Source organism: Aulonocara sp. 'chitande type north' Nkhata Bay, linkage group LG7 (assembly GCF_057382095.1).
Source record: "Aulonocara sp. 'chitande type north' Nkhata Bay isolate Kocher_YH1m ecotype deep benthic linkage group LG7, A_spYH_male_GT1.1, whole genome shotgun sequence".
NCBI classification, from domain to species: domain Eukaryota; kingdom Metazoa; phylum Chordata; class Actinopteri; order Cichliformes; family Cichlidae; genus Aulonocara; species Aulonocara sp. 'chitande type north' Nkhata Bay.
The window spans coordinates 63,359,933-63,377,288 of NC_141350.1; the positions used below are offsets into that span (position 1 = coordinate 63,359,933).

At 39.5% G+C, this 17,356-nt stretch overlaps 1 protein-coding gene across 5 annotated transcripts in view; it reads left to right on the top strand.

Moving 5' to 3' along the window:
* Positions 1 to 17,356, top strand: part of kiaa1549la (KIAA1549-like a) — a 114,127-nt gene that overhangs the window by 79,602 nt on the left and 17,169 nt on the right. For all 5 annotated transcript variants that reach the window (XM_086301906.1, XM_086301903.1, XM_086301902.1 and 2 more), the window contains 3 exons: positions 1,777 to 1,970; positions 10,245 to 10,390; positions 16,853 to 16,977. In XM_086301906.1, coding sequence (XP_086158032.1) covers positions 1,777 to 1,970; positions 10,245 to 10,390; positions 16,853 to 16,977 — 465 coding nt within the window. The remainder of the gene's footprint in view (positions 1 to 1,776; positions 1,971 to 10,244; positions 10,391 to 16,852; positions 16,978 to 17,356) is intronic.

The following is a 17,356-nucleotide window of genomic DNA, read 5'->3' on the forward strand; positions in this document are numbered from 1 at the left end:
CTGATAAAAAAAAAAGGTTCAGGGAGGGATGTCCATTCAATTACTTTTATCTGAAATAGAAGCAACACCTATCTGGAAATGTTTCTTTAGTATTCAGGAGACCATGTCGTGTCAGCTGGTAGAACTCTGAGCGCTGTTCACCCACATCAGGTTGTTCAGTGCTGCAGCTAGCGTGAAAAGCTCAGGGTGACAACGGACTCAAAATGTTTTATGAATTGAAAAGTGAGTTGAAGTCTTTCATCTATCAGTCCAGTCAAACAAAGGCAGTCCCATCGCTGGCGTTCATGGTGTTTACTGACATATCTATTCACACAGAGGTTAAATCTGAAAAGGAAAAACATAATAAACACACTTTAACATTTAAGCTGCAGTAGCCCAGCTTGTGAAACAGAAGGTTTTAAACGGATAAAAAAAAGTATAGAAACACACAAACCCAGTGAATAGACTGTATCAATAATAGAGTTGAAGCTGCAGCATTATGCTTCTGCTTTAATCACAGGAAATGGCTACACCAGGCATGTGATAGGTGTGTATGTGCCACAGAGATCAACTCCAGCTGGTACTGCTATTGGGCTTATTACATGATGAGCAGTCTATAAAAAAACAACAACCCAAAAAACCCCCCAAACTCATGGATCAAAGCTTAAGGTTACATTCTCGGAGCAGCAGTATTGAGTGGGAATTCAAAATTTAAAATTAGAACCCCATGCACAGGGAGTTTTTGGATCCTGTGCAAGGCTCAGAAACTGAAGGCAAACGACAACAAGGAAAAATTAAAATTTTTTGCTGTCATAGCCAGAGCCCTACATAGAACATGCGCAGCAAGTCTATCCAAGTGTTAGAATTTGCAAATAGTTGGCAAACGTTTACAAAGTAAAATTCTATATGTGTCACTTAAGTAGCTCTTATCAGTAAAAGAAGGAGCCTTAACTTTAATTTCTGTGGCATGCCATAAAAACTGCACGTATGGTATTGCCTGTCAAATCCAGCGAGCTTTTCTAAAGTGTGGTGACTTCTCACCAAATTAAACTTTAAGCTTTTGCTTCTGCTGTAAGTGTGTTACCCAACATTATGGCTTCAATTACCGCTCAATCCAGAGTGCTTATATCAGGATAAAAGGTGTTGTGCACTGAACAATGCAACAATGGGCAACTGATGTCACAAAACAGTAGGCAAAGACAATAAAAAGTGCAGATGTATTTATGTTTTTGCTATGGCAACAGGCAGAAAAGACATCTGCCACCACACAGCTGAAACTGTCATGAACATTAGTTGTATGCATGCTTCAGCTGGCTATTGGCTCTATTTGTTTGCTTGTTGAAATGCATCAGTATAACATATATAATTAAACTGAAAACTAGCTTACCAATAATGTAAATGGGAAAACTCTGATGTTCAATTCTGCAAGAAATCCTGCCTCGCACTTTTGATTCTTCAGTTATTCTTTTGGTGTCAACTGCTCTTTTCATTCATGCTAGATCTGCACATTCTGTGGCTGATATATTGTTATATATTGTTAATTTTTTGTGAGTTTTAAAGTAAACTGACTTCCAATATTTCCCTCTCATCAGCGTCTGCCATGTACAGCATATCAGAAACGGTTGCATTGTCTTTTTTGATGTCTTTGCATGTGCTCTACAGTCGATGTTTGTTTTCATGTCTCAAGTTGCTTTTGGTCCATCAATCCAAAAACTCCTGACTGGATTGTGCTAAAAGCTGGATTAGCTTTGACTGTGCAAATTCAAACATTATGTGTTGTCCTTTCCCCCCCAACAGCCTGTCCAGGGCTTCGACTATGCCAAGAAGCACATGGGTCGAACTGGTGATGAGGCAGTCTCTGTTACCAAGGAGACGCTGGTTTTGGGGCTGCCTGTGCGAGACGCTCCATTGTCGCTGTCACTGGATAAGAAGGTGCACCAGGATGGGACTGCCAATAAGAGGCCTCCGTCTGCTGACATACACAAAGGAGGGTAAGAAAGTTACTGACTCATCTGCTTTAATGTACTGGGAAAACTGACCTTATATAAATGATTTGGATGTTAGCATTATTGTGCTTTATCATTGCATCTGTTTTTTTAGTTTGTTTTTTTTTAAATCATGAAGACAAGTAGCACAAAAATCTTTATTTTGGTGTGATCATTTAGTCAGGTGTTACCTACCAAACCGAAACAGAGACATGCACAGACATATGCTACAATTTGGATAAAACATTAATTATATATCATTGTTTTTTTTATGTGGACTGAACTCAAGTTCTAATGGCAAAATCTCAAGTATTAAATGAAAAATGTTCACCCAAATAGACCTCACAGACTTCATTTGTGTTATTTTTGATATATTATTAATTTAAAAAACATATTTGGTGAGGTTTAGACAATAAAATTGATTTGATTAGGGTTAGGTATTGATCATGGTTTGGGTTTAAATGTCTGCTGGCTGGTTGCCAGGGCGACTCGTCCCCACAGAAGAATCTGGAAAACATAAACACACATGAAACTTCAAAAGTCCTGTTGACTCAAATTTACATAAAGAAGTTTTAAGAATACAATTTTTGTCACATAATATTGTGTTACCCATTCAGCTGATATGCATCTACTAGGTATGAATTAGGCTCGATCAGCTGTGATGCAGAGAGGGTAACACACCCTCAGCTGTAGTGTCTGTTTTAAAACATTGTTTTATGTCCAACAATAGCAGCAGTTGGCTCAGAGAAATTTGAGCTTGACGGTTTGCTTTTGGGTGTTTAAGCAAAGCATGTCGTTAACACAAAAGCGTAGTCTGACCCTTTCACGGACCAAAACCCAGTAGAGGAGGTGTCTTATGTCACACTGCTGCCATCATTGTGCATAATTCATTATAGATGTGGATGTAAAGGAAAGCTCTCCCTTGTTCATACATCACTATACGCTGTGATTGAACACAGGTACAGTGCTGAGATAGCGAGCTGATCCGACATGCTGTTCCCAGCTGGAAGTCTTGTGAAGGGGAAGAACAAAGTTCTCGAGCATCTGTTTCAGTCAGTGAACAAGGCGGTGACAAAACCAGAGCTTTTCAGCAAGTCCAGACATCAGTGCTTGTTTGTGCATCACAGTTAAGCCAGAGAGAAGCCCAGAGTAAGCAGTGCACAGTCTGACAGATTGACATGATTTTAAGATAAGTCCAATGTTAACGAAAGGCTGTTTGTAGACAAAAGAAGGGAAGCTGCTTCTGTTTGCAGCCAAAACAACGGATGGAGTGATGTACTAGGCTGAAGTTGAGAGCGCTGAGTCTAATAGTGGTGTTAGGTGTGTTGCTATACAAATACAGATGATCCCATTTAAGTGTGAATAAATAATTGCTCCAGTAATTTTCAACTGTTAACAGCTTAACACCTATCTGACACATGATGTGACACAAAAGATTTGTGTAAATTAACAGGAAATACATTTAAACGACTGTGCCTTTCATCTACTGATGAGCAAGATCTACTGTAAACAGCGTGGGACGGGGTATCACTGGCAACGACGAGCATTACCTGTTTAAATGACTCATTATGGGGCTGCTGGACCTGTGAAAAAACTAATTGGCCAGTAGACACACCGGTGTGTCTCAAAGTCAGAAATTAATAAACGAGTTTAAAATAAAAAATACAGATAATCCACAAAATCAATATCTCTCTCATTATACTTTATATGTAAGAATATACATAACATGTGTTTAGGAAAGGTGGAGGGCCAGACACCCCTCCCCCTGATTATTTCAAGCATCAGACGTTTCATTTCCTGCATTCTTGTCAAATGTTACGCACCATTTTGTACCTTTTCTATGTCAGTTTATGGGGAAATGTGAACATATAATGCAATATAACCCAATAAGGCACTCTAGGATTCCATATGGCTTTCAATATAAAATATTCTCAGCTTCTCGTATTTAAAATCATCCCTGCTGAGTCAAAAAAACAAACAGGCTTCATCTTAGTATTTTTTTTCAAAGCTCAAATGTGTTTCAAAGAGATTTTTGATTATCTTCAAATTTAAAATGTTGTGCATAGTTATAACTTGTTACACAAATCAGTGTTTTATGATGATTTTTAGGAGTTTCTACATGTTACTGAGTCTGAAAACTAGAAAGTTTTCATTTGTCTTTGATTTGTCTGGTTATCAGTTTGCCGTCAAGCTCATGGCATCAAAGGGGAATCTGCTGCCTGAGATTTCACCACTGTGTTTGTTTGAGGCGCAAAGATAATTAAGTTTCCTACAAGTACTGAGTGGTGGTATGAATTCATAATTCCTTCAGATATTTCATTAGTAAAAAAAACCAAAACTATCTATCGACACAGACATTCATAAACGCACTTTTTTCTACAGTTTTTCTATCTAACATTCACATGATGCACACACTAGGAGCAATCTGGGGTTCAGTGTATTCCCAAGGATACTTTGGGACTGTTTCCAGCCTGGGATCGGATCGCCAACCGTACAGGTGGTGGGGGTGGAGGTGTCTTACGCACAGCTAGTCTCACTGAAACATACGAATATCATATACATTTCTTTATAGATATCAGAGATGGCTTCGCAGCAGAGGCGAACAATTTTAATTTTTTTATAGTTACTGAGGCTCTTTTTGTGTTGGGATTGGTGTCTACACTGGAGAGAGTACAAACCCAAAGTCATCTGTTTAAGTAACATTTAAATAACATTTTTTGGATGAATAATTTCATTGTCGTTTTAGTGAGCAGAGAGACCGTGTCCTCTCATTAGCAAAAATGGCCAGTACTGGATTTTATACAAACTCTACACTAATGAATGTCACGTCTCTTCTCATATTTTTAAATACGCTGATGACATGAGTCCGATGGCTTCCTGCTGCACTAATGTGGGTTCATTAGGTCGTTCACAGATAATTATCTGCAACTAAATGTCTCCAAAAATACTACTAATATTAAAAAAATAGAATCCGTGCAAGCTTAAGCGCATTTCCTCCAGTCTTCTACACACTGGGGGGTGTATTGCTTAAAGCGTAGTGTCAGGTTTGAAAGATTTGGATCATGTTTCGGCATGTGGCATGAATCATAGACTGATTTCAAAAGTTGGGGAGCAATAAAGTAAAAAAAAAAATGCATCTGTACCCAGTGAAATCAGGAGGAAGTTCACTGTTGATTAAAAAGTTTGTCTCAGAAACTGCAGCTGAAGCCTGTCACTATGATCCACGTCTGTAAAAGAACATGGAAGAAACATTACAAAAGCATAAGGCCTCAGTCACACAGGCCTAGAGACCAGTTAGTGACCTCCTCACACCTTCTCACAGGTCAGCTCACTGCCCAGCGAAATGATTTGCAAGTTGGGTTCTGCACCAAAAAGCTCCCCGTGAGATCCCTTGCAAATTGCTACAGTCGCCTGTAGTTTGCATGAAAGCTGCAGACTTTTTAGCCTTTTTACTCTTCAAGCTGTAGATAAAACATGAAAAAAGTTCACACAAAATGGAAACGGATAGAATGCGCCTTCACAGTAAAAGTTCTATCTTACCACTTCAAACAATACATTTCAAAAGGTGAAACTTTGTCTTTGAAGGTAAGCGGTAGAAATTGCCAGTTTTGATCGCACTTTTCACAACTACTTGTTGAGTATTTTTTCTGACATTCACCGTTTTCCATATAAACTATGGGGAACAACAGCAACCTGCTAGCATTTGCAAGCATGCTTTTGCTGCATCAACATATCTATACCTCCCCAACCAGTCTGGAAATACACACTATTAATTAGAGATCAGAAATTTGCCATTAGCTCACTGACTGGTCTCCACACCCTAAAAAATGTTTTGAGTGCATGCCTGTTTGACTAACATATGACAGCAGAGGACAAACGTGACCATACAAACACAAAGAATATAATTAAAAACTGGAGAATATGCAAGCTACAGCAATAATCGGATAGAAAAATCACATCAGGACACAAGATAAAACAAAGCAGCCAGAAGAAACCTATCAAAGTCAAACAGGAAACAAACAAAAACCATGTTTAACATGAAGGCGACAAGACTCACAGTAAACATGCCACACAGAAAGCAGACAGACGAGACAGAAGGAACACGGGAAGCACTGGGCAGACAAAAAGTCAACACCACTAGAATAACAATGAAAACAAGAACCAAAACTCAAAGACGTCACCAAAACCATCACAAGCAAGCCGGAACGAGCCCGTTTTGAAAAGTTGGGCACTATTTTGGATTAAAGCTCTGAAGCTTGGCTCTAGTAAAATGTTATTTCTACATTTTTTTAAAAAGTTGAGCGAAATACTGTGTATTAGATTTATGGTGATTTTGGAAATGTGAGCTCATGGGAAGAGACAAACTGATCAGACACAATCTGCTCTCAGTGAAAAACTAATGAAATCCATGTAATGACCCAAACACACGGCTAAACAGATGGTCATTTGTCCCCACAGCCACTGGGCTACTACTGAGGATTAGACATTTGAGTGTTTGATTGTATTTCTGTGATTTCAAATCAGAATGAATAATGTTAGAAAATGAAAGTTGCATCTATCTGCTGCTAATCTTCATGTTTTATGCAGCTTGTCTTTATTTGGTAATAAATGAAGTCTCTTCCCCATATATTTTCTCTTTTTTTGTTTCTAATCTTCCTTGTTATTGTCCCTGCTTTTCACGCATGAGCGATGAATGTGATTTGCAAACATCTGCCGGAATCCTGCCATTTAAACACATTTCCCAAAATGTACCAAAAGGTCTTATTCCCGGTAGATTTCACTAGACTTATGACATAATCTGTTCTATGCATAAACACTGAAAAGATTTAGAACAAAATATGAAAACTGTTCTTTTTGTAAACGTTTCCATCCCCAAACATTTCTCTACTACGAGCGACACCCACACCCGCGCCCACAGTCAATTGCGACAGCTTTCCCTTGAGGAAGTTCGGGAGTCATAAATGAGATGCATCATGCCTCCTCTCACATTAATGCAAATGCAGAAATGCACATAAGACAGAGCCTCACATTTATACACCGCTAGATGAAAATGAATGGAGGTGGGATTAGTTGTGCTTTGCCTCTCGAGGATGATAAACACATGTATATTTATAACCCTGGCTGTAGCCAAGCGAGAGGCAGCCGTTCTGTGTGACGGTGATGACAGTGTAAAGGACTGGAAGCGCTGGCATAGTTTGATAATCAGCTTTACCAACCGGCACACACATTCTCAAAGAAGGTAACACTATTCACATTATTCTACCACCTGGGTACATACATATCTCACTGTCGAACCGATGCAATGTGGGGTGCAATGGATTTCAAACCCAAACAACAACCAAGAATGCATTTATTGTTGTGCTTTGTGGTCTGTGTGCAGGCAGAACCAGGTGCTGTGCTTTATCATAAAGGAAAAGTTTCCGACTTGCATTAGATGAAAAGTTGCACGATTGTCATTTTCAAATGACTTTGCATTGCTAAGCAGTATACATGTTATTGAAATCACTTTGCACTGCGTTCCAGTTTGGGCTTTTTATTTTGTGCGTGCATTTCAAATTCATTGACGCTGCCCTCGGCCCTAACTGGTTGTGGTATCACAAGTGGGTAGATTTGGGTAGATGATGTTGTTCCCACCCATCACAAAACAGCAGATTGACAGATAGGCATCCATAGATGGTAGTCTATCTTTTAAAATAATTAAGAATTTTTGTTAAATACTAAACAGGCCATGTCAGAGGTTTTTTTTTTTCTTGGCTCTGTATGATGTCTGAGAGTAAATAATAGTATTTGTCTTGTATTTGAATTCAACAGTTCCTTTAATATTATTGTTTGCTGTATATTATAGTTATTTGTGCTAATGAGCAGTGGAACAGGTGCCACATGTTTGTGTTTTAAGAATATATATTTTACTCCTGCAGCTTTGTAATATAACCGTTTGTCTTCAACAGTGACTAAATTGCAGTCAGCTTTTTGTGTGTGATTGCGTCATTGTCTTGACACGAGCAGAGTGATGTGATCATTTTCTGCTTCATTTCAAAATGGTTCTTTGTTTAAACCATAAAAAATTGAAACAATGTGAGAAACAACGGCGGTGATTATTTTACCCGCTGAACATGCTCTGGTGTGAGGAAGGAGGAAGACGCAGTCTGCATGCTAACCATGGGGCAACACTGTAGGATGGGTTCACAGGGGCAGCATTTATTCTGCTCACTTCAGCCTCCAGAGAGCTGCAGTTTGTGAGGCACAAAGAGCGGCACGGAGATGAACGCTAGTCTCCAGTAGTGTGATTATTGATTCAGCTGCTCCTCCCTCTGGCCTTCACAGATTTATGTGGAACACACACTGTATTTCTCCTTCCATCCCAGCGGCTCTTTGCCTGATTCCACATGACTTTTACTTTGACTTGGCCAGTCACCGGACACAGCACTGGCTGCATTGTGTGTGTGTGTGTGTGTGTGTGTGTGTGTGTGTGTGTGTGTGTGTTCACAGTGTTAGCCTCGCCTGTGGTTCTGTAATGTCGGCTCCGGCTGATTTGTGCATCTCACACCACCTGTAGACCGGCCTGTCACGTTGTGTAGCTGCTGTGTCTTACATGCCTCAAGGCTGTGCGCATGTGTGTTTGTGTACCCTGCACGTGTGTGTGCGTATGTGTGTGCTCGGTATATAGATTGAACTGACTAAGTGCTATTTTTGAATTCGTACATGTTTATGCACGAGTTTTTTTCACACACACACACTGGACATAAAGGACATAAAAGTGTTTAATACACTGACTTGATGTTACCTTTTGGGGACAAAAGCAAGTCACTATAATGTAGATCACTATTTGGTTTAAGGTTATGATAAAGCCTGGAGGTTGCTGCTATAACAGGAAATAAATGTCATCAATATAATTTCCTCTGAAGTAAAGGGAAATGACTCTTTGAGTGGGAAATATATGCATGCTGGGCTGTTTTCCATCAAGGTCCCTGGCCGGAAGCCAGGCTATCCCAAAAAATCAGCATGCCATTGTTCTGCTTGTCCTTCACATTTGCCCTGCATTTCTTCATTTCACGTTTTTTTTTTTTACAAGGTGCATTCAGCACAAGTCTAATCACCATCTCTAAAAGCACAAACACCGTATGACACAGTACAACAGTAAAAGGTGATGTAATTTGTCTAGTTAGCTGCTAACATCACATAGGTCAAGCTACTGTAACTGCTGATTATCAGGTGTGGAAGCTGGCATGAAAATGCCAGGAGTCAGGAGTGTTATTAGTTTAGGTGCACAAGATAAGATAAGAAATAAATCATTTATCATTTAAAAAAAATGCTATGACATTAATTTGACTCTAAATGATCAGGCTTGTATATCTATAATGTTATCTTATTTGCTGATGTGATGTCATATGCCATCAGTCATCCTTTCACTTAATGGCTTATCCGGGCAGCACAGTGGGTTCGAATCCGCCAGCAGGCCGGAGCCTTTCTGTGTGGAATTCATGTCTTCTCCTGGTGTCACATTCCAAAGACATGCATGTTAGGTTCATTAGTTCTTAGTTATCTGTAGATGTGAATGGTTGTCTGTGACAGTCTGGTGTTCTGCCCAGGGAGTATCCTGTAGCTCCAGTCCCCTTTGACCCTGTCAGGAGGGACAATATGAAGCACAAAGAAAAAGTTGGGGACTCAAACTTTTATGACTGACAATTATATAATTTGGTAATGACAAGTGATTAGCTCAAGATGAGACAAAAGTTGAGTCAGTGGTGTTGACAATTGGCAGGTAGCACGATGTGTGACAATGCTAATCTTCACCTTTCAGATCAAGTTGCTGCTGCAGATTTTAATGTTTTAGACATCTCTGTCTTTGTGACTAATGATGTCACTTATAGTTAAACAATGCCACTTGAAAAGTAGCTTAGATTTTACAAAGTTTGTTCACCTTCAGTTCCCGTAGACTATACAGTCCTTACAGCCAAGCTTTTACCTTTTTTCTCTCTTTTTTTGGCATTTCCAGGACAAATTAAATTGCATATAAACTTCCAAATCTGCTGGTTTACCTACACGATTGTCATAAAATGCGCACACTCACATACAAACACCACACCACATGTTTTTGGCTTGTAAAGCACTTTTGGGTTTTTTTCTTTTTTGTAATGAGCCATTAACATTTTTTTAAATAGTGTGTTGGCAGTAATAACTGTGAGATGATGCCCTGTTTGTGTACACACTCACAAACCTCTTCGCCCCTCCCTTTTCCTCTCTCCCTTCGCCTCCTTTCTGTTGCCATGGCTACTACAGGAGGTTGCCAAGTGATGAGGATGGCTCGGTGTCGAGTAACGGCTCCGGGAAGCTGAACACCAGCAAGAGCTCCTCGGCCCGGAGGACTGCGACTGGCAGCAGCAGCAAGAACGGCAAAGAGGAGCTACACAAGAGGGGCGCCAACGGTGAGGAGGAGGAAGGAAAGAGAGATGAGGAGGGAGGGGGTTAAGAAGGTAGACAAAGAATGAGATGATTCCAGTGAAGGAGGAAGAAGGGAAGGTATTAGGAGAAGGACACATACAAAGACAGATGGATGGATAGATGGAAAAAAATCTGCCTCTCCTTATGTTTGTGCCCATCAGAAAGTCTTTCATTGCTAATAAACAAGTGCAGATCACCAAAAAACTGACCACCCCCCGCCCCTCCACACACACACTCATGCTATGATGTTTTTACCCAAGGATAATTATTGTGAGCTAATGAAGCGCAAACACACTCATGCTTACAATGAGTCAGCCTGCTACAGCATCATGTAACTATCAGGGACGACACATGTACTCATCAGATATTGTCACACGTCCGCTCATATGCAAACTGGGATATTAGATCAGTTAGAAGACACATGAAGCATTCACGTGTTGCTATTTAGGCTGTTTTCAATCGGCTTACCTCATTCCAAATGCTGCATGGAGATAAAAGCGAGTACATATTCCTTAAGCGTTGCATCAACTTACTTTGGAGCAGAACCACAGAGAAAGACAAGGAAGTGGGAGGAAACAGTTCTGACAGCGTAGTGTCACCTTAGGTGTTATTCAAATCCATACAACCCACTGCATATGTTCTATGCTGTAGGAAAGTTACTTGTTAATCCTTGATGCCTGTCCTCTCCATCATTTTAAATGAGCTTTTAGATATTGCACTCACACAGAGTGCAATATTAAAAACACACACACACACAAAGGGTATGACTACTTAAATGCCAAGTTATAATTGAATTACTATTAAAATGAGAAGGTTACTTGTAATCAAGAGTCACATTTCTTTTTTTTTTTGTTAAAGAAGGGACCTGATGTAGTCTAAAATCTGCGATGACATGCTGTAGCTTAGTTTATTGATGTTTTATCGACACTTCTTGGTTATAAGGACATCTTTATTTCCATGTTGTTTTCTACCTTTTTATGCCGATTCTGATATTTTTCACACTACTACATCAATTAGACAGACGGTTGATGACTAATTATGAAGAATGCATTATTAATTTAAAAGCATTTGTTAAAAAAGGTCATAAAAAGAGGAGACTGGTCCATGATGATGACAAACACGTACTTCACATTATTAAGTTCACTTTAAGCAGCTTGAGGCAACTGTTGTTGTGGTTTGGTGCTTCATAAGAAAAATTGAATTGAACTGAATTGAATTCAAGAAAAAAATTAAGCAACTTTAAAGTTGATATAAAAGCAAAACAACACAAAACAAAATTAGCATAGGTGTGCTTGTGTTGGGAGTAAGCATGGTATATGTGAGCAAAACTATACACAAAGCCCATGTTAATCTGTGGGAGCTGTGCTAAATCTGTCATATACACACATTTACATTTGGGTACATCTATGAAAAATGAATCCAGCCACTACGATGTCCTCCAATAGCTATTTCACTTCCCCTTCCCCTTTTCGGACCAGGAAGCTACTAAAATTTTTCTTTATAATCACTCTTTGGCTAAATCTATCCAGACTCTTGAGTCAGTGTCAGTTAGGACTCAAGTCAAATCTAGAAATGACAAAAACTGAGGCTTCATAAAAAAAATGAGCTTACCACCTTCTGTGGTCTTCTCGTCATTGCCTGAGGCTACAATAGCTGGTTCTAGCATGATGGCGCAACTTCAAGTGAACTCCTGTTATGAGTAATGGTGGTGCCAAGTTTAAACAGAACATGTGAAATGAAAAAAGACAATGTCTGTTTTCTACTGCATCATCTTTGAGCCTTTTGAAATGTTCTCCATCATTAATTCAACAAAGTAGCTGGCAGGTACTGTGTCATTTTAAAGAAGAAGGTTCTTGTTTACAGCCATATGACAATCTCCGCTGCTGAAGTAAATGACAGTTCTCCTAATAAAGCTTAAAAAAGCATGTTAGCAGGTTGTGACAATAAAAAATGTTGTAGTTTTCCATAGATAGGCTCACTTCTGGTAATTTGGACCACTCCACTGCAATGGACTTCTCAACTGTGTTTGCCCCTTTAGTCCCTTTTTAGCATTTTAATGGAATTATCTATTTTAGTAGTCTGCTACTTACTATTAATTAATAAATATATATGTGCTGTAGCATATTGCTAATGGATGCATCTTGATGAAGCTAAATAGCCTTGTATGGTTTAGGACTTCACCCGTCCATCCAACTAGTTTCACTTATGGTCCAAAAACTTCAACATGGGACAAGCAAGGCAAATGTTGAAGTTTCCAAATGCAGTGTAAACATTGCACGGCAGACTTGATGATGTTTCCATGAACATGCTTTTCCGCATCTTTTTACTAAGCTGCTGCAAACACACTCAGTCGGCTGCAACTTTCCAGCTCAAAGCCCGACTGCGTCAACAACAACAACAACACGACCCTCAGGACCCAGTGCAGATTTTCAAGCCAACGAGGCATGATTGCAGATGCCTTGCAGGTGCGTCCATCGCTCCTGCAGCGGCATTGCAGACCACGCCCCGCCACATACAGATTTCATAACTAATGGTTGCCAATTTGGTGGTCAGTCCATCTTTTATATACAGTCTGTGGGTTGAACCTGCTAAGCTAATTTAGAGGTCCAAAGATGCAAGCATGAATGCTTTTGTCAGCCCTTGCAATATTTGGCAACCTGTAAACCTAAAACATATTTATAAAATATTATATAAATTACATAGTTTGCAGAATGTGATAAAATGATAACATTATTCGCTGTCTGCACAGATTCCTCACTAGCGTTAAATTAGCAGACATCACAGGATTAAAAACAAACATTTTGTCAGACATGAGATAATAGACTGTGCCTTTTGATCTACATCACCTGTAATCAGTAGTGGCAGTGAATGCACTGCATCTTTGAACTGTTCAACAGATTATCAGCCCAGTTTTTTTTCCAGCTCTGCAGTTTCAGAATTGATTGCCTAAACATTGCTCTGATCACTGGTAACACTGCCACGTTGCTGCTGTTCAGTGGCATTCTGGGACACTGTGATTTTCAGATCTCTTTTGCATCAGCAAACTAATGTTCACAGCAATTTAAGTGATTAATAGTGTTTATGCGAGCGAATGAATGCTTACCCAGAAGAGACAAGAAGATGAGTAATTGTTTCATTTTCTCACTAGAGATTGCAGAGAGCTGGAGATGGACAGGAATAGAGTTTTCAGAAAAAAAGGGAGAGAATAATGCCGGTATGCTACAGAAATGATAAAAACACCTGCTTGCTGCAGTGGGTCACACATCTTCAGGAAGTTTTACAGGTGTCAAAGCATTGGCTAAAGAGAATTTTGTACTACACCCGTAATTTTACTTGCGAGAGTCAGCGAAAGTGAAATGAAAATGCAAACACTCAAGAACTACATCTCAGACTCCACAGACCTCAGTTAGCATGTTAAAAGTTAAAGTTCCTTGCAAAAAAACTAGAAAAAGACTGAACAAGTGTGGCTCGTTTCGAAGCATTATCAGGAAAAGCATCTTCTTTCTCAACAGAACAACACAGCTTAGAATTGCAAAGTTGATTTTGAACAAACCACAAGACTTCTGGAGCAATGTCCTTTGTACAGATGGGATACAAAGTGGAGATGTTTGGCCATAATGCACAGTGCCACAGTTTGAGAAACATAACAGCATTCCAGCACAAATGCCTCATAGCTACTGTTGAGCACAGTGGTGGAGGGGTGATGATTTGGGCCTGTTGAGGTGTAGTTGAGTCCACTGTGAACTCCTCTGTATACTCAAGATAAAGCTTAGTCCAGATTGCGTCGCGTAACAAAACAATGACCCCAAGTACAGCAGCAGCAAATCTGCAACAGAATGGCCAAAAAAGAAAACAATTGAGGTGTTCCAGTGTTTCAGTCAAGAGAGCTGTGATGAACAAATACATGCAAACTTCAATAAACTGAAGCAATGTTGTAAAGAAGTGTGAGCCAAAATGAATCTGTCAGATGTGAGACATGTAGAAGATTAGTTTCTTATATATGAAGATACAGCTTTCCATATAAGTACGGCCTGGTTCCATTGTTCCGGTGAATCCTTCAGGGCAGTGCCATCAGTGCCTTGTGCTGACTAAATTCCTTCTTACAAGAGTAAACCACTCAAAAGACAGTGGGACTTCTTTTATTTCGCACGCTAAACTTCCACAACAAGAGACTAAAAACAGTGTTGTAGTTTTTTACATTTTAGAATGATTTTAGAGCAACTGTTCAAGAGAAACAGACTACATCTAACACTGACCTTAGTATAGCTAAATGAACGTTTTAATGTTCCTCAGATGTTCAGGGTTCAAATCCCAAAACTAATGGATAACATGATGGTGGTTTTATATGTAGTCTATGGATATACTAACTTTATTGTTCATCTGTTAAATCATCTCCATAATAGTAACCAATATTGCTGCAAACATAAAGGAGTAAACAGCAAAAGTACCAGCAGATTGTTGACTGACTCATACTGTTTACCAGAAGACACACTGAGTAACGGGGGCTCTAAAATGTAGTTTATTCAAATTATGCAACATGTAGTTTCTACATTCAGTCAATGAAGCCACATGTTTTAAAATGTATTTAACCACAAAAGAAGAAGAGAAGAAGGACCCTTCTTTGTTGATCTGAAATGTGTAGCTGTGAGGAAGCAAAACAACAACACAGCCATCATGCTGCCGCTAAATTAAATGAAGGAACAGACACAACAGGAAAGTAGAAATTTTTCCTAATAAGGAAAAAATTAAAAAGCAAAGCCTACAAACGTTATATTTGTAATGTTTGTAATGTTCCCATTTATGTAGACCAAACCAGTCAGTGCTGTATGAAAATAAATATGATTCAGTTGCTACTTTTTCTTCATAGTGAAACTTAGGCAAGATAAGTTATTGTAAAATAAAATAATATAAAATAGCCTTTGTTGAATTTCACCCTCGTTTTGGCCTCTGTCTTCCCTGAGTGCAGGAGTGCACATATGCAGCCAACCAGCCAACCAGCCAACCATCCACAGCCACACATACACACACACACTCGTTTTCATGTCTTAGTGAGGATATCTCATTGATATAATGCCTTCCCTAGCCACTTACCTTAACCCTAACCATCAAATATGAATGCCTAATCCTAACCCTCAGCCTAACCATAACCTAATTGTAACCCTGACACTAAAACCACATTTTGAGCCTCAAAAATGCCTACAAACTTGGGGACGGGCATTTTGTCCACATAAGTGACTGTTGGTTCCCAAAACTATAGCATGCCAATTTTTGGTCCTCACAAAGATGTCTAAACATGCACACACACACACTCTCCGTGGCACTCACCAGATGTAACAACCTTTGTGGCAGAAACCATGTACATGTTCAATTCAAACACCAGTACAGTGTTTGCCACTTGCTGTGAAATGGTTCAGGGTTCACGTTAGCTACAACACATTGTTACCTGTGTCCATTCAGGTTCACAGCCCTCTGCTGCTTGTGATGCCACCTGTCCTGACCTGAGCTGTCACACTCTGATAGGCTGAACAGTTTCACCAGCAAATGAGAGCAGACGAAGCTGGTGCCTGGACGAATGTAACATTGTGGGTTTGGAGCAGAGTTAATGGCATACTGTCGTAGCCCTACAAAGAAGCAGTCTGCCATATGATGTCAGTCAGTCAGTGAGTCACTGTGAAGCAACATAGCACTATCCATCTGCTGCTCGCTGCTGTAACATACAGTCTCATAAATACTGAGATTGTGTTACTGTGCGAAGCAGAGGACCAGTCACATACAGCGGATGTTTTTCATGAGACAAAACTCAATTCTTATTGGATTTAGTGTTTATTAAAGTTGTAGTTTCCATGACAACAAGTAAATCTCACATTAGAGGATAAAAGCAATTATTTTGGAGTGGAAAACAGTGGAGGAAAGTACATGTGAGCAATGAGACAACGGAAGGTAGGAAATTGAAAAGCTGATAACCCATTACTGATCAAATTCATCTTATGGCTCCAAAAAAACCCAACATAGCACAAGCAAAATCATACAAATTAAATCCTAGAGTGCTAATGTGTTAGCTAACAATAGCTTGCTTCATTAGTAAGTTCAAAAACTCTGTGGGTGCAATGTAGACACACACACCAGCTTATTAGTGCTACATGACAGAGTAATAAATACAGAAATTTCCCTCACCAAACCTGAAACACAAACTTCTTCCTTGGTCTGTACGTCACAGTAAACTATAAGATTGCAAGTGGATGTAAGGCAAAAAACAGGCATATCATTCATTGGTTCAAAAATAGTCCACCCAAGCTTAATATAAAGCTTACAGTATGCGAGAAATGAAAAGTAGCTCCATTAGTAAACCTCTGTATCCATCTGTTAATACTGATTTTTGATTTATTCTACCTTGAGAACTGGTACTCTTGCTTATTACCAAGTTGTGTGCTTTCTTGTCTTTCCAGATCCCTATGAAGACCATACAGGCTCTCTGCGTCTCATCACTATCAAGCCCATGACAGCCCAGCCAACCTACTCGTATCCCTCTTCCTCTTCTCACAGCCAAGATTCTGTGGTTGTCAATGGGGACGTGAGTTGGCAAACAAACATTTACACGCATGTCTTCAAAGCTTTCCTGGACTCGGAAGTGGTGACAGAATAGGGCAGAGTAAAAAGTAGGACACCATGAGTCACACAGACAAGTGCAGCATTTGGTAACCACGTTTCGTCTCCCATTGTTTAAACGATTGATGATGTTGGACTGCATCCAAATTGATATCAATCAACTCAATTGATTGAACAAATATTAATGGGTGGTATTGAAGAAGTAGTTTATCAAGCTCTTTAGGTGCATTAACTCAGAAAGATGCTTTTCCATTCTGTTATACTACCCCTCCTCCACCATAGTAGTAGTAACATAACATCTCCTCTGGGACAAATTGTACTGTTACTGAATATAGCTGTTGTTG